The 26,434-nt window shown below is 40.9% G+C and overlaps 1 protein-coding gene and 1 long non-coding RNA gene across 6 annotated transcripts in view; one reads left to right on the plus strand and one right to left on the minus strand.

Annotated features, from left to right (window-relative positions):
• Positions 1-467: 467 nt before the first annotated feature.
• Positions 468-2,977, minus strand: LOC130254552 (uncharacterized). The gene is made up of 2 exons (XR_008840754.1): positions 2,377-2,977; positions 468-919 (listed from the first exon to the last, which is right to left on the minus strand). It is a non-coding gene; the product is annotated as an uncharacterized LOC130254552 (long non-coding RNA).
• Positions 1,845-26,434, plus strand: part of SBF2 (SET binding factor 2) — a 230,070-nt gene continuing 205,480 nt past the window's right edge. For 3 of the 5 annotated variants that reach the window (XM_056494161.1, XM_056494164.1, XM_056494166.1), the window contains exon 1: positions 1,944-2,033. In XM_056494161.1, coding sequence (XP_056350136.1) covers positions 1,979-2,033 — 55 coding nt within the window. In that variant the 5' untranslated portion in view covers positions 1,944-1,978. Of the gene's footprint in view, positions 2,034-26,434 lie in introns of all 5 variants that reach the window. The other 2 variants (XM_056494163.1, XM_056494165.1) reach the window with 1 other exon arrangement.

Raw genomic sequence — 26,434 nt, forward strand, 5'->3', positions numbered from 1 at the left:
ACTTCTTATGAATTTTATAGGCTTTGTTAACTTTGGCTGTACTGATGTAGATGGCAGAAGGAGCAAGGTTGTAAAGTGAGCACTCGCAGTATTGGGAAATCACTAAATAAAAATCTTGCTCTTGAATCAGCATTTATTAATGCTCTGGGAAAGGTGTGAGTGATCCTCTCCTGCTAGGAGTGCTGTGTTAAAAGAGCAGTGAGATTTTACTATTGGAATTTGTTATTGCATATTGAATCTTTTTTTGAGTACAGATATGATAACTCTAAGGTCCCATTCCAGCTCCAAATTAGGTAATTCCTTAGTGTCCTTAAACTTTCCCTCCAGGTGTAGCTGTACAGAACATTATCCCGTGCTTTTGTGATCTATTGTTGTGTTCTGTGACCAAAATGCTTTTACACGACTTAATTAAGGTATTCCTACCTAACTCCTACCTAGAAGAAGTGACTGATCCCACACAGTGCATCTCTTTCTCAAAAAGTATGGTAAATCTTTTTATGTACATATTACACATTTTTCTTTACTCCTAAGCATGGAAACGTATTAGGATTGGATCTTTACATATGTCATTTGCTTCAAAACAGCTAAATCACGAAGTTGATGACTCCGGGGAGATGTCAACCTCTGCCCACCGCTGAGAAGGCACAAGCGGGAACACTGCTTGAAGCTTCCTGACCAATTTGCATCTGGCTTATCAGCAAGACACTGAGTCAGTATGTCCCAGCTAAGAGATGTAAGAACGGCGTGTTTGAAGCAGAAGTGTTTCTGAGACCACTAATGACTGTCTGCTGGGTCCCTCGTCAGGGTGGATCGTCAGGAGCGAGTCCAGTTTGCTGCAATTCCACAGCCAGCCCGGTACCCACGACTGCTCCTCGCTGAAGTGCAACCCGCGTCCTCCGCGCTGGTTCTTCTCTCTGTGCTGTCAAACGGGACGGACATAGAAGCTTATCAGAGAGTTTTTGCAGGATCCGCCAGCTACCCAAGCGCTGTACTGTCCGCTCGTTTATCCTCAGCATCTCCGCGGCTGCTGGCACAGCTCACCGTGCTTTCGAGGGCCGCGGTCCGGAAGGTGCCAGCCCTATGCGCGCGTTACCGACAGCAGCACGGCAGCTCCCGCACGGCCCCGCTGAGCGCCCCCGCGGCCACCGCCCGTGCCGGGCCAGCGCGTCCGGGCCACGCGGGTCACGGCGAGGCACTGCCGGCCCTGCCCCGCCGGAGAGCCGCGGGGAGCAGCAGCGCCGGGCCGGGCCGGGCCGGGCCGGGCAGCACCGCCCGCTCCGCGCTGTGGGCGCTGCTGTGAGGGGCCGGGGCCGACACCCGACACTCGGCACCGCCGCCGAGCCCAGCGGCGCCGCGGGGGGCACGTCCCACACAGCCCGGACAAACGTGACCGGGACGCCTTCTGGAAGCGCATCCCCCATTCCCCAGGCCGGGCGTTATCCCGCTTCCATTTCCGCGGAGCGCCGGCGGGGCGATGCCCGGCCCCGGCAGCTCCTCGCGGGAGCGGCACCCGAGTCTCCCCGGGCACGCAGAGCGCTCGGAGCCGCCGCGAGTGTCTTTTGTGAGGGGAACGTGGCGCAGAGCCGCTGCCCCCCGGGCGGCCACCGCACAGGGGGAGGCTGCCGGCAGACAAAGCCCGGCGCGGGCGGGGCGCGGACCTCCCCCGCCGGGCCCTCCCCGCCCGCGGGGGGCTGCGAAGGGAGGCCGCGGCGCTGGCAGCGGCGCCCCGGCACGGCGGCCGGCCCGGGGCAGCGGCACTGCGGGACAGCCGGGCCGGGCCGCCCCAGCCCCCGCCCAGCCCCGGGGTCACGGCGAGCGGTCCGGGCGGCGCGCAGGCGCACGGCGCGCCCGCGCCTCCAACATGGCTGAGGTGGTGCCGTTCCTCCTGCGGCGGGCGCGGAGCGGAGGATGCTGAGCCTGCCCCGAGCCGCCGCCGCAGCCGCTGGGGTGGTGAGGCCGAGGCGCGCCCCGCGCAGCCATGGCCAGGCTGGCCGACTACTTCATCGTGGTGGGCTATGACCACGAGAAGACAGGTAGGTGTGGCTGCGCGCAGCGCTGCCCCGCCGCGCCTGGCCGCTCCCCGCGCTCCTGCCCGGCCCCGGCCCCCGCCCGCCTCCGGCCGGGCCGCGGGAGGAGGAGACTGCGGCGCACACGGGCCGCGCGTCCGGCCGGGGGAGGAGGGGGTGAGGGCAGCGGGGCGAGCCGAGGGTTGATCCCCCTTTTCCCGAGGGGGGAAGCGGAGGGGCTCCTGCACCGGCCGGCCGGGGCAGCCCCGGCCCGCCCCGCCCGCCGGCAGCGGCTGCGGCTCCGTCCCGAAGCGCGGCCGGTTCAAACGGGGCCCGCGGCCGCGCCGGGCCCGGCCCCGCCGTGTCCCACCTGTGTCCCGCCGGCTCCCGGGAGAACAAAGGGGCTCGGCGGGCATTGCCCCTGCTCCTCCATCGCTGTGCCCGGGGAAGCGCCGTGGCACGGCAGCGTCTGCAGGGATGGGTGCTCTCCCTAAAGCCTCGGGACACGTTCTGTCTGCTGGGGGAAGGGGAAGTGGTGTTATCCGCTGGCGTTTTGTGGGCGAAGAGAGAGTGGTTGGTGTTATGTAACTCTCCGTTATGATACCAGCTTTGTTGCTGCAGGGATCTCAAATCAGTGTTTAAAGTGATTGGAAAACGAAGTGATTGTCAACGGGTGTGTGTTTGTGTTGGATGTTTCAGAGCGATCCTTTGAATGTATGTTGTTAATAAACAATATTTTAAACGGTCGAATGTTCCCTAATTTATTTAACTATGCATAAACCAAACAACACTCAAGTTTGTTACTCTGAGTAATTCTTTGAAGTAGCAATTGCCTATAGTCTGTATCTGTTCATTGAAAAAGTGATGCTAATAAACTCGGGCTATGGGATTTTTTTAAAAGAAGTGTCATTTTTGGGATAATCATTGTATCTGATGTTTAAAGATGAAGTGTCTTACAAAGTTCTGCTAAGGGTCTCTTGAATTTTACTATTCTGCAATTATTCTATTAATTATAGCCTTTCTCCTCTAACACCATTTGATAATAGGTCTGTCTTAATTGTACAATGTCAAATGTATGTTGTTCAATTGTACAATGTTCCGATTGTAATTGTACAATGTTCAGATGTCAAAATCAAGACACCTGAAATGGGAAGTATTTAATGTTAAAATTTCCTTTTTACCTTCCCTTTTGCCTCTCTCCTGTTTAGAACATTTTCCCTGACAAAGTAGAGAGAACCTAAGTCAAAACTAAGAAGCAACCAAAAAGCCCATATGTGCTTTTAAGAAGACAAAGCAAGTATGCTGCCTCCTTCATGGGTACAATACAGATTGCACTGAAAGCTTTATGTCTGTAAAATGTCTTCATCTGTAGCATTTAAGTATGTGTTTAACTTCCAGTACATAAATTGTCCCATGAAGTTTGGTAGAATTTCTTGCATGGGTGAAATTGAGCAGATTCAGAAATAACCCCTGAACCTTTATTTGAAAAGGTCATGCCCAGAAAGTAACTGTTTAGACTTTATTATTTAAATTACTTGTTGTTACTTTAATGCTTTATAAGAAAAATGCTTGAAGGAACAACATTCTATTGAAGACTAGGCATGCATTGTTTTCCAAATTCCTTTACCCCCACATACAATCCCATAATACATGGAGTACTGACCTTTATTTTTCTTATAAAACTGTAGTTTTTTGATGCATTTATTATGCTTCCTTCTATATGAAAAGCAGGGACAAACATTTCTAGGATTACAGACTAGCTACCTTTGAAGCTTTTATATTTTTAAGTATGTTCCTTTTCTTTTCTTTTCTTTTCTTTTTTTTTTTTTTTTTTTTTTTTTTTTTTTTTTTTTTTTTCATCTGTAGCTACATTTTGGCTTGGTTTTAATGTGCTTGATTTTCATGTTGAGTGTAATTACATTTTGTAGTGTTTTTTTCCCCAGGCATAATCTGTGGAATAGTTTTGTGTAAACAAGCAAACAAAAATCCTGTACCCTCTCCCCCAACCTGTGTGCCAGCAGCATTTGGATGATAAACACTTGTGGTTTATAGGGAAGGGTGTTTATAGTAGTGACTGCTCTCCCAGGAAAGCCCCCACTGTGTCTGCTGGCTCTTCCCTCACTGCTTATATGGATTTATTTATTCATGCCAATATCTGCAGTACCCCTGAAAATGTGATAAAAGTGCTGATTTCCTGGGCAGGTTATCTGGCTTTACTCAAAAAACTTTTGCTGTGTTTATGCAGTTTAGGAGCAGATTTGCAGATTTTTCTTGTTTTGGAACAACTTTGTTACTCTTGCTACAAGTTTTTATCCAGTGTAGTCTTCAGGGGAAGTGAACAGTTTTATTGTCCTTGAATAAACCAGAGAGTGTGTCCTTTGGGAATCAAGCATATGAAAGTCCATTCCTGTTCTGGTCTAGGCCTGTGTAAATGTTCCAGCAGTCTTAGTTCTGCCATTCCTGTTGTGTTAAATCTTCCTTTGGTTTCTTTGCTGGCTTTATGATGCTGACCCATCCAAAAGACCTTTCTTGCTGGGTGTTTTACCTGTATTGCTCTATTATCTTGTCCTTGGATTACTTTTCTACTGATTTCTCAAACAACATTGGCTCTATTGCCAGATCAATGCACCCCGAATTTATATCAGCTTTAATGGTCCTAGAGCCTTGGGCACAAAGATGTTAGTGGTGGCTTAGTCTTCTGCATTCTCCAAGGAAGGGGAGCTCTTGGATTTGCCTAACAGGAGTTGATGCACAGAGGCTCTGCCTGAGCAGAGAATGAGCTTTGCTGTTGACAAGTGTCAGTAGAATTGCAGGCACTTCAGAGCTGGGAAGTCTCTGTGCTGTTAAGGATGATCTGATTCAGCTTTCTCTGTGTTTCAGGTGCACTCGTCTGTATGGGCACTTCAGTTGCTCAGTCTGTGTCTCTGCCCATAACACTGAATGTAGATGGATCACAGCTGTAATGGCTGTTGTGTATTTTAAGAACTTGTTCTGAGCTCAGAGCTGCAGTAGCTGCTGTCTGAAGTGCATGTTAAGTGTCCTGACAGAATTGGAGAAACCAGATTTATAAATCCCCCAGCTTTACTAAATCCTTTTTTTTTTGTTCTAGCAGTGAAAGCATGAAGGATTTCAGTGATGCACAGAGTAAAGCAATCAACCTTGGTGTATTTTGCCTTCAGCTGAACCTTGGCTGAGGCAGATAACCACGTTTTCCCCCAGCATATCAGCACAATATAAAGCTGTTACATAACAGGCTACAAAAGGCACTTACAGAAAGAAATCTCTGGAAGGAGCAAAGGTGCTACCAAATGAAGGCACTCTGGGTTAACAGCTAGGAGAAATCCCACAAGGCCTTACTGTTTATGCATTTTATTTTTTCATGGATTTTGAAGTGTGTTTGATGTGCTTCACCAAGAAATTCTCATTTAATATGTCTGAATAATGGAATGTGGATGGGATTTAGGAGGAACACAGATGTTTGCAAAGATCACAGAAGGGCATGAGAAAATGCCTTTCTTGTTTTGTTTGTTTTTGGTTTTGCTGGTATAAGCCCTAATCATAAATCTATCCCTAGAATGCACATACAGGTACTTGGAAAAGGTAAAAGAGAGAACATTCTGTGTCAGCAGTTGGAAGGTAAGGATAAAGAAGAGAGGATCCAATCACTGGATTTGATTAATTATCCTATACACCCGTAGCAGCTTTCCTGTAGGATGCTGTCCTGTACCCAAAAGTTAAAAGAGAAAACCTGTGAGGTGGAGCAAGATGTTTTCTGTGAGGTTTGGTAGCTCTAAGAAGACAGAGGAATGATTTGTTCTTGACTCTGTGCAGTTGCAGTGTGTAGGACAGAAGGCTTGCAACAGTATAGCAGTTTTATTTGGCTGTTGTCACAACTGATAAATGCTGGTATAACATGTGTAGGCTCTGTTGTGGTTGTTTCTGTTCTGATTTTTATCAACTCCTCTTCAGGGAAGCCTTTATTGTGTAACATAGCTTCGTATCTCAGAGGATTTTGAAACAAGACAAGTGATTGTTGATAGAGTGGGAGAAATTTCTAAATGAAGTTGTCTGATGCTTCTATTTTTTTTCCTCTGAGCAGATTTTGCCTGTGAAGAATATAATATGGTGAGGATTTTCTGGTGTATTTGCTGTATATTCATAGTTGGGCATTTCACTGAGCTAGTGTGTGTATAAGGAGTGGATGATTGCTTGATGCCATGGAATTCAATCTCTGTAACACAGAAAATGTAGAAAAATAAGGGGATAAAGCTGTTGCTTCAGTGGCTTTCTTATCTGTGCTGAGGATTAATTTGATTCAGATACAATCCAGAGAAATCTCAAAGGGATTAAAAAAAACAACAAAACCAAAATCTTTCTTATTGTGGCAGGAGAATTCTTGTAGCTGTAGTGGAATGAAGCATCAAGTGCAGTGCTGGAGCAGAATGCAGAAGTGTGCCTGTGTATTGCTGGGAGATGACTTTAGTTGGCTATGGCTGGTAGGACATGGGAGCCCAAAAGCCTTGTCAACACATCAGTTGCTCCATAAATGAAATTATCTCTTCCTCCAAACCTTGTGCTTTACTTTTCAAGTACAACAGATTCCACAGTACTATGCTGAAATGGAATGAGGAAAAAAATATTTCCGTTGCATGTGGTTTTGCTTGTTTTGATTGTGGTGGTGTTTGTTGGGTCTTTGTTGTTTTTTTTTGTTTTTTTTTTTGGTGAGATAAAGCTATCTTGAAAGTCTGCTTGGAGGGCTCCCAGTATTTTTTAGTAGCATGTATTTATAAGATATTCAAGCAGTTTCTTCTAGTATAAAATGTTGACTAAAAAAATTTTTGGTTTTGGTTTATAGATTTATCATTTTGGAGAAATCTTAAAATCAATACAGATCATGTAAATCTTCTTTCCCTCACGTGTCTATAATGAATATTTTGAAAGAACTTGGATTTCAGACTCTCTACTCACCCAGTCTTGCCATATAATACCAACACTTTTTTTTCCCAGCCTTTCATTTTAAACTAAAATATTCATGGAGGCTGCTATTTTTCTTTGTAAGCTATCTCCATTTGTTCCGAAATACGAGGACACACATTATGTTGAAGGAAGTAGCATTTCCTATCTTTGTGACTAAATTGCAGTCAAGGAACTCTCTCTCCCCTGTTCTGTCCTGGATTAACTTTGTGGATTATCTGACAAAAAGACACTTTTCCTGCAGCCTGTTCATGGAAGACAGTTTGTTATGCAAGCCTGAATACTGTGTAAGCCCTGGCCTTCTATAACCACAATCATATTTTTCAGTGGAGGGACAATGAGACTGACATTTAACTTCTCCAACGTCCCAAACATAACAGTCTTGTCTTGTAACAGTGAGGAAGAGAATTGTACTGCTGTGGTAGTTCTCTGACATGAATTTAAAGTACCAACTACCTCCCCAACTACTGGCAGTCACAAAGGAAAACCACAGTCACTGTGGAATCATTTGTAAAGTGTGTAACAGCAGATTCACAGTTCAGCCTTGATAACTGTCAGTGAAAGTTGTGTCCTGCAAATACATACTGCTGAGTAGGAGGTTTTCCTTTGGTTCATCTCTCCTCTTACTCCTCTTTGCAGTAGCATGAGACTTTCAGGCTCCTTGCTTATACAGTGAAAAAAATGATTTCTAACAATAGCATTATCAGGATCGATGAGATTAATTTTCTTCTGCTTGGTGTTTTGGGAATTGTGTTCCATTTATATGTGTTTGTTGAAATAAATTACTCCTGTGGTGTCAGTGGTATGTTCTGAAGTCAAGGACAATCCAATTAGTGTTGATTGGGATTTGGCAGCTAAATCCCTGCTCATTGAGCCAAGAACATGCTGGTTATTGCTTATCTGCTAGTGACTAGATAGATCATGATTTCATGTCTCTAATGTTTACAGCTCTCAGTTTTCAATCTTCTGCAAATCGAATGCTATGAAAAAAATGCAATTACTGAACAGAGCTTGAATTCTTTGGTATTTTAGAATCTCCTTTCTGGTAGTGTTGTGCTCAAGATGTCAAAGTAACCACAGGATTTCCACTGAGCTGGACATAGGTGACTGGCTGTCACTCCTGCAGGCAGAACCAGCGCTTGGTGACAGTCTGGGGTTGTGTGTAGCTGTTGTGGAGGAAGGCTAAGAGACAGAAAAAACAAACTCATCATGAGTTTGGATACAAATTCAGGATAGTTGCATGCAAAACCCCATTGGACCATGGGAGATCTCAGTGGATAAAAAGAGACAAAGGAATGTTAGTAGGCTTACAAAATCAATCATTCGGGAAGAAATTCAAGGGGGAAAAATAGAAGGTAGGGATAATGTCCTTATCATGTCCTTTTACTGTGGTTCATATGTTGATTCCTAGGATTTAAAACCCCAGAAAATCCATTATCTGACACTTGGATTGATCTTCAGCAAGATAGAAAATGTCTTTTTTAAATGTTAGACTGTTGGGTTGGGTCTGCTGGAATAGCAGCTGGAAGGAAGACGAGACATTCTGGCAGAGATTTCTGGGATATTGTGGATGAAAAGGGATGACAGCTTTTCTTTCTGGAACCTTGACTTCAGTTGTGGAAGGTTGTGCATTTGGAAAATGAGTTTTGTTGAGCTCCTTTTGCCAGCTGCTGCAGACAGTGATGCCAGGAGCATGGAGTGTTGTCAGACTCTAATGGGCTGCATGTCACTTCCTTGAGGTTTAGGAACCCTTTTTCATGAGACATTGACCACTCCTGCTTACTCTATGTGACACATTCTGGTATTTTAGAATGCTTTCTGTCTTCTAGGTTTACTCCACAAGAATCTCTGCCATTTTCATCTCTCACTTTCTCATTCCTTCTCTTGCTCTCAGTATTCATTTAACTCTCTTTATCTACTCAGTGCTTTTCTGAGATTAAGTCCTCTTGGCCGCTCAGTCTGATTTCTTATGGTTTTCATCTTTAAATAAACAAATTCCAATTCATCACACAAGCACCAGGGCCTGGTTTTGTCACTTCTGTAAATTTTGGGCCTTAAAAATGTGTTTGGTAGAATTTTAGTTTAGGCCAAAAAAAATCCTTCTCTCCCCAGTCTTATTTCTTGGAAGCAGAAAAAGCATTTGGTGTGAAGTTTTACTGAAATAATTGAGCTGGAAACAGATGTCAACCATTGAGACTTTATATGGTGCATTAGTTTGTTTAAGTAAAAAAATATTTGAAAATAGTTACAGAACAAGGTAGAGCACCATTAGTGATGCCTATAGCTGTTAGTTATTTGTGTAGCTAAAAAAATCACATTCTTTTTTCTTAGTTTGGTATAACTGCACCAGTTAAAGCCCAATTAACCTTTTAGCTTGACCACTTGAAGTCTTCCACAGCTTAAATTTGTGCATTAACATGTGTATTTTTGTTTTGGACAAAGAAATGCAGATGCTCATGCTTTTTTGTGACTATTGTTCTCTGAACTGTAAATCTAATTCCTAAATGGCAGTAAGAATAAGCTGTATGTGTGACTAACAAAATACTCAAGACTCGAAAGACAAAGTTGTGATCTCGTCATAAATTCAACTGTAATGGAATTTTAATTCTTGAAATATTGTTGAATGGGCATACTGTACTTTTAGGAAAGCTGTGTTTTCTAATTGTATTACACAGACTGCTTTTCATAAATTTGCAAATTGCAATTGCATAAAAATAGAAGAAAGCCTCATGCTTTGTTCCTGCAGAGCTATTTCTTCATAATTAATCTATTTTCCCAGAAAAACACATAGTAGTTTTATGAAGCTTGTGTGATGACTGGGCTGTTATTTGTCTATATTGTTGGAATATGCTATTTTTAAACTAGGTTTAATACAAAACATTCTAGTAGAACTTACAAGAGGATTTGCATTTGCTTTCTTCTTGTTTTATAGTTTGTAAAGAGAGAAGTAGTAGGTTTGATATTTTTTAAGAATATAGAATGTTTTAAAGAAGGTTTCGAAGAAAAATTGGTGATAGAGCCAATTTTAAAAGCCTTCCTAAAACATTGATTTAAACCCACATTTCCCCCCATTATTTATTGGGTAATTTAATCTATTAATCTATTGAATCTTCCTCTTTTAGGTTGCAAGTTCTTAGAACCTTCAGTCTGTGAGAGTTCTTTTTTTCAGTATATTTTTTTCAGTGGGCTGCCAGGCAGAATTTGCTTTTTGTGAAGTATCTTAGCCTGGGGCCTCTGCCTGAGCCATAGGTTGTGCCCATAGGGCTGCAGCTTAGGAACAAGTTGGAATTTCCTGTTAAGGGAGGCAAGAGATGCTGCCTAAGCATTGCCTTTGGGATTCACCCCACATTTCTTAGAAGTGCAATTATTGAATTATTCTTATTTTATGCCTTTCAGGAGCTGCTTGCTTTTGCAAAATAGGAAGCTAATTAACATGTGTTTCTCATGATGAGGAAGTTTCAGCAGTGGTAGAAAGCCCAAGGTTTGCAGTGGATGCTTTTAGTGGTATTTCCAAAATAAATAAGATAACGATGCATACACATATAATAATAAAAGGATGTTTTCTGTGGTGATAAATATTCAGTCTGTGTTTAGAAATCCATGCAAGTGTTCAAAGCCTTGCAGGGGAATGTTTCTTCCCTGGGTATTTTGTAGGGACTAAAACTGAAATGCTTATTTTCAGTGATGAATTCTGGTTCACTTTGCTAAAGTGGGTTAAGACAATGCCTGTGAAGGTCTCAGGTTTGCCCTTTGGCTGGACGCAGCAATTTTGGACACTGGTGCCTGTTCTGCACTACTCCCTCTCACGAGCTGAGGTTTTTGACTCAAGCTACCTGTAAGCATGCTTGAAGCTGAGGCACCTGGATTTGTCCTGGCACTATGTGATCCCTTTTCCAGCTCTGAGGAGTTGATTCTTTCCAGCAGGGAAGCAGCAGAGAGAGCTGGAGCATCCCAAAGCCCCCAAAGCAGTGGGTTGTCCTCAGCCTGCAGCTGTGATGGCCCTGCAGTTCAACAGGACAGCCAAAGCTAGTGGCATGTTGTTTCAGCTACAGGCAACTGAAAAGAAAACAAAGCCATAGAGAGCCACATGTTTGTGATTTGGAATTCAAAACTCTTCTTTCAAAAGATTCTCTTTCCTGTTTGGTTAACGTGCACAAATAATGATACCAGGTTTGCCACTGGGTAAACAGTGTCCGTTCAAGTTGTGATACTTTTGTAAGGTTGTTGTTTCAGCATTGTGTTTTCCAAATATTTTGTTTATAGTGTTTATTATTAAAAAGATGAGCTCATACATATTTAACAAAATAATCTTGTGGAGGCTGCTTTTTATCATTTTGTTCTCTTTTGCCACATGGTATCTTTTTGGAAGAGGCAAGACTGTCACTCATTTTTTGTGAGAGAGTGGTCTTGAAAAAGAACTCAGAAAACATGCTTTCTGCCTTTCTGACCTTGTAAGATGTTTTTGCATTCTTACAAAATTGTTTACGTGCTTGTTTATGGGTTCTTTATTTTTTTTTTTTTAATTTACAAAAATGTGGCCAGTGGTTTAGTAAATAGGCTTTTTTGGAAGACTGCAGTTCAAGAACATGTGGGTTCCCTGGTCTAGTCTCTGGACATAGTTATTGATAATAATAATCATAGCTGCTCTGTTTGCTGATAGCCTAGCAAAAGACAGAATATACTTAATTCTAATAAAAATGAGGCTTGTTCCTCTTTACAGTGAGCTAGGATTTGAGAGGCCTAACTCATAAGACTATTGTTTTCATAATCTGTTGTTTCCTTGGGAATATGCTTACTATAATTTGAAATTTGAAAACCCAGAGGTAAGATTCAGATAAAAGTAATAATAACAATAATAATTTTTTAAAGAATGGCCTTAACTGGTCTGCAACCCATTATTTCTGTCTTGTGGAAAAGACCTTGGAGATGTTTCATTTCCCAAAGTTGTGATGGATAAGGATAGAATGCTGAAAAGTAAAACCCATGGATCTCCTGTCTTCCTTTGTGAGTTATGTGTGTTTTGCTTATTCTCAGCCAGTGTTCTTAAAGTTATTGCAAAGTCTGTAGGTTGAGCTGTCTCCCATGCCTAACTTTTCTTCTTTTTCTCCCTGACTCCTCAAAAACCAGTAGTTCTTGTTTTAGGTTTCATATGAAAACAAGAAGAACCATGGCTACTGGTAAAATACTTTGAAATTCTGAAGCAGAAGACTCAGAATATAGTTCTGTTTAAAAATCACTATATGAAGTCTAGAAATGAGCAGTAGAAAACCCTCATTACTTACTGACTAAGTTTGGTATGTATTCCCTACCTAGTCTCAACTGTTCTCTTAAAGATTTGAAAATAGATTTGCAGAGACCAAAACATAAATTGTATGTTTTGTTAGATTTGATTTATGGTTCTATGAAGACTTTAGATCTTTTTTTATTCTTTTGCATTTGTTGGTTACTAGGAGGAGCTTTGGACTTTAGTGATCTTAATGTAGTTGTACAAAGCACCATATGGTTTCTACAGTTTTCACAACAGATGGACCAAGGTTTTTGTCAACATGGTCTTGCCAAACTTAATTAGCAGCAAATTTTCATGTCTGAATCTAAGCTGTTCCTGATTTAGTGGTTAGGGTCTCAAGAGTTACGTGTAGATTCAAGGATCATAGAATGGTTTTGGCTGGATGAGACCTTAAAGATACTCTGGTTCCATGGACAGGGACACCTTTCACTAGATTGGGTTGTCCTTCCTATGTTGGGGCCCCCAAGGTGGATGGAGTACTCCAGGTGAAGTCTCAGGAGAGCAGAGCAGAAGGAGAGAATCACCTCTCTTGACCTGCTGGTAAAGAATGGGTGCAAGTGGTCACTGCTCTTGGGCAAAATTGGCAGTGTGGACTCCCTAAATTAATTTTGCCCACCTTTTTTTGGTTCAACTTGTAAATATCAAGTAAAAAAGGAAGTGCAATACTTAATGCTTGAGACTTGCAGATGATTAAAGGAAAGTAATGAAGGTAATTCTGAATAGCTGAGTCTAAAGCCTGTGATGAGGGGCTCCAGATAGAGCTCATGATACTCAGTGACTCAAATTTTGGATGAAATGCAGTTTAGGTAAATGCAAGCTAAAGTACATTCAGTGGTGAGAGAGAATTCATAGCAATGGTCTCTAATTTAGCTATTGTCACTTAGTGGAAAAGTTCTTGGAATCTGTTGGGAGAGTTCTCTGTAAAACTTCAGCCTAATGTCTGGTCTGGCATCAGTAAATTCAGAAATAAACAGTGTGGAGTTGTGAAAAAACCCGCCCAAAACCACTGTGGTGTTGGGACTTGCAGCTAAGGGGCCAAGAATGGGTGAGGTTAATCCTAGAGGTCCAGTTCAGCCCTGGTTTCTGTGGTCTTTAAGGTTTTCCAGAACCTTAAAGACTGGGCAGGATCTGCAGAATTCCTAATCCATTCTCTCCCTGGGCATGGTGAGCTGTAGCCTTGGCTGGCTGGGGCAGATGTGAACTCATTCTCAAAGCCCCTCCATGCAGCACTTCCACACTTCTGTGTCAGTCTATTCCAGTGCCCCTCTGGTGGCTTTCAGGAGCCTTTTCATAGAGTTTGAGTCATGTGGGTTTGGGTACAGTTTTCAGCCTGTTATTACTCTTCTCCTTGAAGTGTGGTGACCAAACTGGATGGAAGTGACCTTAAAGATGGTGGTAATTTACGTGGAATCTTACCAAAATACAGAGTGAGACTGGTTTTATGGGCAGTTTCGTGCATTGACTGAGCTTTTTATTTTTTATTTTTAGCTTTCGTCATCACAACACGGAGGGTCAATTTGTGGTCTGCTCTAACCTCTACATCCCTTTTACCTAAACCACATTTTGGCACTATATGTGCAGTCAGGTGTTCTGGCCTAACTCTGCAGCTTTGCAGTTCTCCTTAGTCACACTCTTAACATTGTTTCATAACTTTTTTCCTGGTCTTTCAGCATCCCTTTGAATTAATATCTTGTCCTCTTCTCTATTTATTATCTGCACTTCAGAAAATAAATAATTTATGTGTATATATAAAAAACATTTTTGAGCATATATGCTTGTACATTAAAAGAATGTTATGCTGCAGTTATGTTCTGACTTTCAACCTGCAGCAACTTTAATCAAAACCAGAAAAAAACCCACTCCAAATTTTAAAAATGAGCTTTGGACCCCACAATGACTCACATAACATGTCTGGGAGATAGAATAAATGCTGGTGTAAATATGACTGAATGTGTGTAGTGAGTGAATAAATTTGCAGAAAGAATATTCAGTTGATGTCCCTAGGCATACTAAATTTTGGGTTGTTCGGGGTGCGTTTAAGTGGGGTGATATTTTAAGTGTCAGGGACTTTGAGAAATAAGTTAGCAAATTATTTCCTAAACAACAGAACTAGTGACGTATTTGTGCCCATTTTTGTCTTTTGTCTGGAATGGCCCTGGTAGTGCTGCTACAGACAAGGAACAGGGTGTCTTGAATACTAACTTTTCTTCAGCTCAGGGTCACTGTGTATTTATTTATTTGGGTTAAAGGCCGTTGGTCACACAGACGTTGTTTCTGTAGGAAACCTCTCTGCAAGTAGCAGCTTTACTTGTGAGAACACCATTTACTGTCACTTGGGAGAATATTTGCCTGCCTTTGTGGCAGACACATTATAATACGCTCCAGTTAAGATTCTAGGGCTGCCACAGCCTCAGAAGGGAGAGGTTATGTTCTGTTAATTAATTATGGGCCCCCAGTCAAGTGGCATTTAATTGTTTGCTTGGACATGGGTTTGAGTCTCTTTTCTTTGTTTGTGCTCTCATTTCAGACAACCAGTTCCTTCAGTTTCCTACAATTGCAAAATATGGATTGAGGAGTTAAAAAAATAGTATTTTCACTGCTAATGGTGCATGCACTGGAAGTGCATTTGGATGTACAGAATCTTGGCAGTGTAGCTTATTTATGGGGCAGGAGATGGCAGTAAGGAAGTAGGTGATTTAGCACAGGCACAGAACCATACTTTATTCTTACATAGTGGTTTTAAGAGAACTCTCAAACCCCTCAAATACCATAATAATTGTACAAATTTACACATTGATATTTCTTTTGTGCCTTCTTGTTTGATTTTTTTTTTGATCTTTTTCCAATCGAGTAAGTATTTACCAGCATTTGCAGCACTTGTTTAGCTATGCATGGAGATCAGGTGAAATACTGTGTGCTACATGAGCAAAATGCGATTCACATTATGCAAAGTTCAGCTTTAGTGAAGGCTGCTAGAGTTAGAAGAAATACAAATGCACAGTAACACTTGTGATGGTTCAAAGTTTGTGGATTTAAAAAATATTTGCATACAGCATTATTTTTAAGAATTCCCATTCTTTGTGTTGGTCCCCACTTAATTGAAGTCACTCTGGCAGCCCTGTTCTGTGGGCAAGGAGGGAATGAAACACTGTTAACAAACAGTGTTTAACTTGGGGACAGCTGAGTGTGTTCCAAACAATGGTGTTCACTTTGCCTGTTTGAAGTAAACCCTTGCTTGTGCTCTCGCTCCGGAAGCAAAACGCGTTGTTTGGGACGTGCCTGCAGCTGTGAAGAGCAGAGTTGGTCATGCAGGAGTTGAGCAAGGTGACACCACAAGAGGATGGTGACCATGCTTGTGTTTGCCCTGTGTAAGCATGATCAGGGGAATGGATTTGTTTCATTTGGGGTCAGTCAGGCAGGCAGGAATGGAATTGCATTCTGGGGATATTTACGAGATCTCTTGGTCAGGGCTGTTACTGTTTTTGACCTGGAAGCCACTCGGTCTCTGTTGCAGGGTGTTCCCCAGGTAAGTCCTCTTCTCTTCAGCCAGCAGGGCTGTCACTGGGTAGCTCAGGGTGTGTGGATGGTGACACACCAGCTCTTTGAAATTCAGGCATGACAGAAAGCCAATAACCCGTGGAGCCTTGCACACATGCCCTGCACATCCTCAGCTTATGGAGCACTGGAGAATGCGGAGCAAAACCTAAACCTTCAGGGCCAAATTCTCTTGGGAGAGAACACTGCTTTAGAATCTTGGCTTGCACATGCCAGTGTGGGGTTAGCTGGTGTGGGGTGATCAGCCTGAATGTTGGCACTGATGCCATTCAGGCAGGTGGGTAAGGAGCTGATTTTTGCTAAATACATGTGGGCCATAAGATATGCTCAGCGTACTGGAAGCTCTTTGTTTTTGCTCTGTTTTTAGTCTATAGTCAGTCCAGACAAAATATTTGGCCTACCAGGATATGTGAATCATTCTTCTTTGTAAAGCATCATTTATCATCTCTGTTCTGAAATTGTTTTCTATGAGCAAAACATTGAATGTACTCAGAAATTTTTATTGTTAACGTGCGTTTTTACAGCTGTTGTATAAAAATCTTGCTTTGGTGAGATCAAAATATTATTTAATTGTTTGAGCCTATTGGAATCACAGGAAATATACAGGGTGGGAAACTCCCAAATGACTTGTCACTCTTCATCCTCTGTAGGTGAGCAGTGGCACGCAGACTTAAATAAACAAATCTTAGCAGCTGGATAGTTCTGGGAAAAATGAGAAAACTTGCTCGCTCATCCTTTATTATTGCTTATTTTTACATGTTGAGTAGAAGAAAAAAAGCTTTGAAACCTTCTTATTCAATGCAAAAATATATGTCCAATACAAGTCTGTTACTAAGGATTGAATGAACAAGTTGAAATCAACTTGTGTTGATTTTTTATCCTTTTACTCTTGTTTTAAATGAAACTAAACCTGGTTTTGAGAGAAACTAATGCATGTGAGGAGGGTACTGTCTAAAATTCTGTGTGGGCTTTCAGTGAGCATCTTAGTACCCAAAGATCTGTGACAACTGCTGTGAAGTTGAGGGAAACATAATGTTGTGGTTGAGACGACCCTGCAGTCACAGAATTGTGTTTGAACAAATTTTGTACCAAGTATGATGCGAGGAAGTTCACTGACATGTGGAGTGATACCTGCTGGGGCATGAGCATGTATGGATCCATGCTCCAGTTCCTCTCATTGAAGGACTGGCTCTGTAAATGCTTAGAGGCAGGAAGTATTATGGAAAAATGGTATTTAAAATAACAATAAGGAATGGGAAAGCGCAGTGGAAGAAGAACTGTGAGATTACAAACATTGTTTTTTAGAGATCAAGTTTGGAGTGTGCAGAGGAATAATCCTGTGAAGGTAGTGGAGTGCTAAAGGGGCTTGGAAGCTGAGGCAGCTTCTCTTTACAGAGGGTTGGAAAGTAGATCAGGAGGATCTAACATGCAGAGCTAACATCTTGCATGCTGAGGTTTGCTAAGTAGTATTTACAGTTTGGGTTGAGATGTGGGTAGCTTGAGCAAGCTCTGGAGCAGGAATTAGCAGTGATGTGTGATGTGGGACTACAAATAAAGACTGGGTTTAAGGCTAGAGTGAGGGAGTTGGAGAAATGAGTTGCACGTTATCTCTGCAGCACTGGCACTGCGTGGGCTCTCACAAGGGCCCTTAGGAGGAGGATTCCTTCTTTACACATTGCAGATTTGAGGAGGATTGTTTTGATCTGAGGCAGATGAAAGAGAGGTGTGTGTGAATATACAGCTTTCGAAAGGAAGAAGTGAAGACAGAAGGGATTTATCTGTCTCTGCTGCCTGAATTATGTTGTTCACAGGCTCTTGGTTGAAAATTTCAGATGAGCTGGCTTAGTCATGTACTGCAAGAATATCTTGAACTTACTGAGATATTAACTTTTAACACAGTTGGCAAATAGTAGCCAAAAGTAATTTTAAATTTTTGGAGGTCATGGTAATTCCCTTGCTCTAGAGTGACAGTGTGTCCAGTGTAAAACAGCATTGAGTTACATTTATGTTGCAATTTAGCAGGAAACGTGGATTTTCCACATAAGATCAGGGTCAAGTATGTATTTCCTTTTGATTCTAAGCAAGTGCTTTTTCCTAAGAATCAATGCATTTTTTTTATATTGTGGAAATATTTCTTTTATTGATCAACTACCCAACCTTGAGATGCTTTTAGGAGTGATGATTGTTTGCTTTTGGTGTTGAAAACATCAGCCCACATTATATCTAAAGTTACAGTAGACTTAGAGCTTTGGTAACCTTCACCTTGAAAATTTCAGAAAGTTCATTGCCTTCTGTATCAAGAATGTTATTTAGGAAGGATTTTCCCACCTATTTGAAGGCAAAGTGCATACTGTAATGCATGCTTACTTTGGTTTCTTGGCTTCAAGAAAGGACTGCTTTTTTGCTGCTCTTTTACATGGATGTACATTTTGCTTGGTATTACTTTAATCCTTCATGTGCACTTCTGATGACAAAGAAGTAACAGATCCTCCTTTACAAAGTGTTCGGATATTTTACTGTACCAAAGCATCCCTTTGAACTCTGGACAAATTAGTGTAATGAAACAGCCGAGTTCCCAACGTGTCAGAGTTGAGCTTGAGGAGAAACATTCTGCATTTTCAGCTGCTCTGTGCAAAGACAGTCTTTCTGAACATGAAATATATGATTACTATGTGTGAGAAGATGCAAAGCACTTTTTTATTTGATGTAAAAACACTGTCATAATGCTCCATGCTCTACTTTATTCCAGTGTTTATGATTACACTTTGTATTATTTGGTAAGGAGGCATAAAGAGCTTCTAAAGAAACATCACAAAATAGTCCAAATTATCTCAGGGATAAAATTGATTAAAAACCAGAAAAAAAGCCTTTGCTTTTTTAGTCATTAACCAGACATGAAGCCCAAATCCTCAAACAGAGGGAAAGGATATGGCTCTTCACAGAGCTTGTCATTCTGCTATGGAGGGGTCTGTAGAGTTTGTGGGCACAGTCCAAGGCAAATCCTGCCCTGTCAGTGGGATAGAACAGAGGAACAGCTGCAGGAATATATCCAGCAGGATCTGCCTGCAGAAGGTCTCTTCTGTGGGTCTTGCCATTGGGGATACAGTTTGCATACAGAGGGCTCTGCAGAAATACCTGGAAAATCTGGAGTAGAACTCTGATCAGTTCACACTGCCTATAAAACATGCAGCTCTGAGGTTGCAGATGTACGTGGAATTCCTGTGCAGTGCCAAAGAGTGTGTGTAGAAATTCCAGGTGTGCCTAGGTGAGGATATTCTGGTTGGGGAATTCAGGGGGAGGTTGCTGTGACTGCTGAGAGTTGCTCTGGTAGAATTGCTCTGCATCTCATCTCATCCTGCAATTAATGTGGGTTGAACTTGGGCATTCATGCTGCTGAAATTCAGAATACATTCTAGGTCCATTATTTTATTTCTGTAGGGCTGCCTTGTTAGGTCTTGCAACACTGAACTGATGTTTTGTCCTAGTGGGGAACATTAGAGGAGTGGCTTTGGCCTCTTCAGTTTAAACTGAAGGTCATAATTAAACTTTTTCAATAGTTGTTCTGTTTGGTTATGTTCTGGTTTGAGTCATGAAGGAGTTGCCGAGTTGCCTTTTTTATTTATTCTGATGGACACAATAGAGTTGGGGTCTGGTAGGATTAGTAAGGCAAGAAAAATTCTTGTTGAAGATATATCCAGGAATGGGATTTTTTTTTTCTTTTTTGCCTCTGGAGGAGAAAGATGCTCTTAAAAATAAATCCAGATCCAGACATTTAGCACAAGTTTTTGGGTTTTTTTTCCCTTTTAAATTGAGAGTAGTTATCCTATTCATATCTTCCTTTCCATTTTCAGTACCAAAAGATGTACCTGCATCAGAAAAATTGAGGTTCTGCTATTTTATTTACGTGTAAGAAGATTGCTTTTTCCAAAATGATGGCTAAACATTTTAAATTTTCCTCTTAATGCAAACATTATGGGATTTTTTTAAAGTATTGAAAGTTGATTTTTAGCTTTGAAAGTGCTGAAGTTTGCGTACTCAATCTCCAGCAAGTTCTTTTCTCCTCTGCTTTTCCATTGACAATCAACTTAACAAGAAAATCCATGAGGCTAAATAAATAATGACAGGTACAAATCCAGGATAAGGATAACAGGATGATGTGTGCAAACCTTGTAGCTCCTTTTTGCACATTTCTATCAAAATAAGTAGTTATTAAGTAATACAAGTCATTAAAGGCCTCCTCTATGTGAGATGTGTATACATCACTTGAAAGTCATGGTGATGCCAAAGAATATAGGAATTTCTATTAAAAATTAACACCACTTATTGTATAATAGGGCACAAAATGTACTGTAAAGCCAGTTTCATGGCTTTACATTTATACTGTATAGAGTTTCATGAATTTTCAATGCATTATCATTTAAGACTTCTGAAAAGCTGCTTTCTACCAGCTGCTAATAAATTATTTCTGTATGGCTGTGTTGCTAAAACAAGAGAATGGCAACAAATTGTGAATGTTCAGTAGTAGTAGGTCTGTATCTTCTCTGTTTTCAGGTGTTCTCAATAAATACTTTTATTCTTGTTAGAAAGCATTAAGTAAGTCAAACCACCACCACCAGCAGCAAAAAACTGCTCAAAACAAAACCAAGAAACCTCCCTAAACAAGAACACCTCAACCCCCAGGAAATAACTTCTTGCATTTTCTGCATGTTTTATTTAGAAGGTTGGGGCTTTCAGGCCCCCAAGTAGATTCTGTCATTTCATTTGTTGAAATATTGGGTAGAAATAGGTTTGATAGTGTTTGTACTCAGCCACTTGATGGGGTGATGCTTAAAAAGCATGAGGATGAAGAGGTAATACCTGCTTCTGCCACACCAAGAGGGTTTTGTATCTCTGTGCCAGGAAGATTTTTTTGGCTAAATATTGTTCAGTGTTTGGGCAGTGACATGCAGAGCATTATCTCGTGTTGAACTTCTGCAAGCTGCATAATAAAAGTATGTGCCTCATTTGGTGATCTGTACTCTGCATATAAATTGAAATAGTTCTGTGTTTCCAGGATGGGGGAAGGAGGAAAGCAGTAGAGATAATTTCTTGATTTTTTTTTTTTTAATGTGTGTGTATGAGCTGCCTTTTAGGGGGTGTTTTGGATACTTTCCTGTTTTATTTCATTGTACCTCTGGATTTAAATCTTTCTCACTTCTGTTAATTTCAAGTTAATGTGTTTTGTGATTGTACTGTGCGTAAGTAGGGCACAACACAAAACCTGGCTGGAGTACATGGAAAATTACTTCAGTTTAAAGACAAATGGTTGCTTTATAAGTTACACCTTTGAATATTTGTGCTGCCATATTAATTGTGGTTTTGTCATAGTAATAGATTTGCTGTGACCTAGTAAGTCTGTCAAGGGCCACCTTACTTGCTATAGACAGCACTTTTAGGATCTAAAGAAAACATTCAGAAGTCATTGGTTGATTTTTTTTTTTTTTCCTCTCTTACATTCTTTAACAGTGTACGAGAAAATAACAAATGAGAAACTAATCTAGCAATTTTTTTTTTCCTGAGAAATTTAAAGCTTCTTTTATTCAGTGTCATCCCAGCTAGAGATACAGGTCTGAAATGGTAACTCAGACTTTGCGGTTACTGTGCAGTAATAGTTCCTCTCATAGTTTTGGGGACTGCACGAAAGTCAAGTGATGAGCAATGAGATGGGATGGAGAAGATTTCCTTGCGGAAAGTTGAGACTGGGGTTAAGTGGGAAGCCAAGAGCAGTGGAAAATAGAGATGTGTAGGTAGTGTGTGCCTGGGGGAGCAGGGTGGGTAGGAGCTGTGCTGTTGTTACCTTAATGACAATTGAAATCAAGTGAATGTTGTACTTTCAGGTAGCAATTTGTGTTTTATTAGTGTTGATGCTCTTCAGACTCTTCTTTCTTTCTGACAGAGGTTCTGTTTTTCCCCTTAGGTCTCCATGGAGACTTTTTGGAGTTGAAGTTAGGAGAGGTTATGTACACACAACGTTGTCTTGTCATCCATAACTTCTCAGTTCTCTAAACTAATCCCAAGCATTTAAGTGTGTGATGGCTCTGCTGCAGTCCTGTACGTAAGGAAAGACATGCTAGAGAGGAGAAGGCTGTTTGTCTTGGACACTGGTTTTCTGCCATGCTCATTTTTTGTGTCAGGCTTCTGAGTGATGCCAAATGCTGGCTGGATTAGTAAAAAAAGCTTGCAGTTTATAAATTCAGAGAGCAGCTCTCATACATATCTCAATTATTTGGCATACTAAACCAGAAAATCAGATAAGGGTATTTCAAAGTGCAGGCACTTTGGCTAGTAATAGAGTGATAAAACTTTTTACTTTGGCAAACAGATTGTTTGCAAGATAGAGTTTTTGATTTTGCTGACGATATTTATCACGTACATTACCTGTTAATTCTTTGTTCTTGTGACCCAGGCTTACGTGCTAAAATGGCTTTTATGCAAGGGCCAGCAGAAACCATTTTCAGTGTATTATATGTTGTATTTCCTGAATTCTGAGTCATAAATTTACAATTGTTTCTTATTTCAAAAATAAGATGCTAAAATACTATATTTCTAAAATACATGCTGTGTATGGATGTATTTTTGGGCAACATCTGAAAATACTGTTATCCTGAACAAACTAATAGGCTGTAGTAAATTTTTTCCCTTTTGTGGTGCCTGTATCAGGTGTTCCAGTAAAAGAGATGTAATTTATGCAATTTGTGTTGTGAAGAGATTTTTTTCTCCTCCCCCAATCCTCCCAGTAGCCACCAGCTATGTAGGGAAGGTTGGAAAAGCAAGGAAAGGATAAACCTGAAAGTGTAAGGCATTTTCCTCACATTGTAAAAATAATTTCCTTAATGAATAAAGCAGTTAAACAAGATTTTACAGGTCCAGTGAAGAGAAATTCAGGTTTGATGGTGATGATGATTATGGAAGTACAAAGCTGGAAGCTTTCACATTACATCAGAAGTAAATGTGACACAGAATACCCTGCTTGTCAGTAGATTCATTAATTTAAAAAGGAGAGATTTTACACTGGCTGCCACTGCTGATGTTTGTTTGCAGTTCAGTGGTAGAAGAGTTTTGAATTAATTTGTCAGGTTGAAGAAGGCAGAGGGCTGGAACTGTGTTGATGCAGAGTAATTGTATGGATTTTATTCTATTTAATTTTTATTTTATGGATGGATTGTTGCTGAAAGAAGCTTTTGTGCTGCCATGCTGTCCTGGCAGTTCTCAGCTCATGTAAGAGCCACTTGAAGGGCAAGTCTAGGAGCTGCCCTTGAGCTTTTTGGGCAGAACACTGAGGGTTGGTCTTATTCCTACCAGGCAAAGGGTAAAGGAAGTGGAAAGGTGGCTTATAACCAACTTCCACTTGCCCTCTGGTCCTGTGCTGCTGCTCTGGGGCTCTGGGCCAAGCATACATAATGTGGAAGACGTGCTAGGAAACCACATCATTTGGAGATAGAGAATAAATGCAATTTGCAACAATTTGTACAGAGTGTGGAGGAGGTTGCGTTTAATATGTAGCTTAGGAACAAAGTTATGTTACAGACTTGTTTAACTGTGTGAGAATTTTGTAATAATGGGCAGTTTGCATCTCAGTAGTCTTAAAAAAAGTCCAAGTACTTCCAGACATGTTAGTCTGGTATGACAGACTCTTCATTCATCAGGAGTTGAAATCTTGCCTGTCTTTTCCCTGACTAGAAAGCAGTAGCTCCCTTGTACAATCCCAAAGGCATTGTGCATTCTAAAGAATGTGAAAGGTATTTCTTAAAGTAAATTCTTTTGTGCTCAGAGAAAGTGTTTGCCTCCACTGTTTAAATGTTTAAGCTGGACTGAGGAATAAAATAATATTTTAGTATGATTTGTAGTTAACTCTGGTTGTGTCATTTTGGTTGTTCTGTACATCTCACATGCAGGACTGAGGTGGTTACCAGTGGAGGATTATTTTCAGTGTATCAGAACCTAATTTTGCCTTTGTTCATTATATTAATTTGTGTCCTTTGAAGCCAGTTTTTAAGTGTGTCCTGTCTTTGGCATGCTAAGCTACAGCATTAGCTGTTCTCCAGAATGTAATTAAATGATTGGAAGTTATTGCTGCTAAGGGAAAGAAAACATCTACTGTTCATCCAGAAATAAAGCATTATAACAATTCAAGCCAAATAGGATAAATAGCCTCAGGCTATTCTTTTTAAAATGTCTAGGTCAAATGCCTAAGCTTTAATCATGAAACTTGTTGGTATGTATGGAGATATTTACTGATATTTCTGTGTTTTTCTCTTCAGACCTGACTTAGGTTTGAAGGGCTTTTTTACTGTTACTGAAAACAATAAAACTCTGTGTTGGTATGCATTAGTTTAAATATATAGCATATTTATGTAATAACACAGCTTTTATGGGTTTGTTTTCTTTCTTTAGTGAAATGCTGTGTGATGTAAAATATTCTGATGCTTTTACTCATGCAGAAGAACTCCAGAAGGGCTGTTGAAGTTGAATCTGTTGCAGTTACTGTGCAAATTGGAATTGATCCAGTAGAGAAATCCTTGAGGTAGTCCATCAGAATCCATGAAGTTGCTAAAAGAAAAAAAGCTGTTTTTAAGCTAAAAAGGAGTAATTGCATCACTTCTAAAACTATGAGTAGCATGATATAGGTGAGAATTAAAAAAATAAAGCTTAAAAGTAATAGGAGTTAAGTCTATTCCCTTTTTTTTGTGACCTGAAAAGAAATGTAAAGTTTCATTTCTTAAGGTAATGTTTACTTTTAAACCTATGGCAACCTTCCTCTAGAGTGTGCATTGTCTACTTCAAAGCAGCATTAGGTCATTCATTCTTTCATTAATGAATCACTAGAATTATTTGTTCTGCAATGAATCACAAAGCAGGTTTGAATGAAGCTTATTGAGGAGGGTATTATTATCAAATTTGCATCACAAATGCTGCAGCATGTATTTCATTTGCCCTTATTGACTTACTGATCCTGTTTTTCCCTGCTGTTCCTTTCCCTCCACCCTGCCTCATTTTATCTCATTCCCTGAAAGGACAGTTGAAATTCAAACTTAGTGCCTTTGATAGCTGCTTGATTTTCTTTTTTATTGCTTTGATGTGGTAATTTGCCAGCCCATCACTTCTGTCCTGGCTATAAAGTACATCATTTACTAACAGTATTTCTTGCAAGCAAGGTTAGAGGTAAAAATGATTACACTGAAATTACCTGGGTAGATATTCAGAAATCTACAAAATGCAGAGTTTTACAGCATGAAATTAGCCAAGAATGTAGATATTATTGTCTGAGTCACATTAATGAAAAGGTGAGGTGGTGCTAGTGCCTGGAAGCAGTCTGCACTTCTGTGTAATCTGTGGAAGTGTATTATTCAAGTTCAGTTAATATTCAGGGCAGTTTCTAATACTGCCTTTTTTTTTTTTTTTTTTTTTTTTTTTTCCTATCATAAGTCAGTTTTCATGTGTCTCAGGTTTAAGTTACAGGTGTGTTTGGACTTTTAGTAAATTCTGTGTCATCTTCAAGAGCTTTCTTCTGTTCTTCAAACTTGAAGTTGTGTCCCTGTTGTAACAGTGTTGTGGGTGACATCTTGGGTGGCATTAACAACAGATCACATCTCTGAGAAGATAACATTCTTTCTCAATATTTCTGAATTCTGAACATGTTGGTCCAGTCAGTAAACCCTCAAAATATGTTTGTCCAGTCAGTTCAGCATCTCTGGCTGTTTCTCTGAATGTACTTGATTCTTGATAGAAGTAAATTGGCTGAGTGGAGGAGTGATTGTGGGGCATGACCTGGAAGTTCAGAACGTGTTGAGTTGCTCATTTCTTCTTCATTTTGTATAGTTCATAATGCCCTTGGTAGTTGGCTGGAGGAGTAGAGGGGATTTAGTGCTAATAATACAATCAGAAGAACTGCACAATCTCTATTTGCTTTGATATTTGGTTGAGTTTGTTCTAGATTTTGCAGGATTGTTTGGTGGTTTTTGCTTTTCAGAAGAGGACAAACACTAAAAGTCAAAATAACAGAAGAGATTCAACATAATATAGAATATATAGGTGAAGAAAAAGCCAAGTGGATATGCATTATATTAATAGGCATTCAGTTTTGGTTTACTGTGTGACAACATTTGTGCCTGAGCAGGCATTTTTTTCCCCTGAAAACCTGTGAGCTAAACAATGTGCAGTCAGATTGTGTACCTTTTCCTCATGTTCATACCCTTCCTTTTGTTTCTCCATGCACTTGTCAGGATGTACAGGATGCAGCCCTTGAGATGTAGAGTTGTTTCTTGGTAGGTGTGAGATTTGAGTTTGCTCTTGCTAGACAGTGTCAAGGAGCACAGCAGCAGCCTCTGCTGCCCTCTCCTGCTGTGCTTTCTGCCTTGTGTGCTTGGAAAAGGCAGTAACTGGATGGAGCCAGGACAAAATGGGCTTTCAGCTTTGGAAACTCATAGGGTAGAGAGTTCCATGCATCCTGATGCTCTTCTGTGAAACAGAAATATTTATAGCTTAATACAGGTTCCTCAGCCTCCTCCTCAGTGTTAATTCTGGGCTGGGGAGAAAGTCCTCAGACACATTACTCAAATTACTGTGAAGGTGA

The sequence above is a fragment of the Oenanthe melanoleuca genome, chromosome 5, assembly GCF_029582105.1.
Source record: "Oenanthe melanoleuca isolate GR-GAL-2019-014 chromosome 5, OMel1.0, whole genome shotgun sequence".
Lineage (NCBI taxonomy): Eukaryota > Metazoa > Chordata > Aves > Passeriformes > Muscicapidae > Oenanthe > Oenanthe melanoleuca.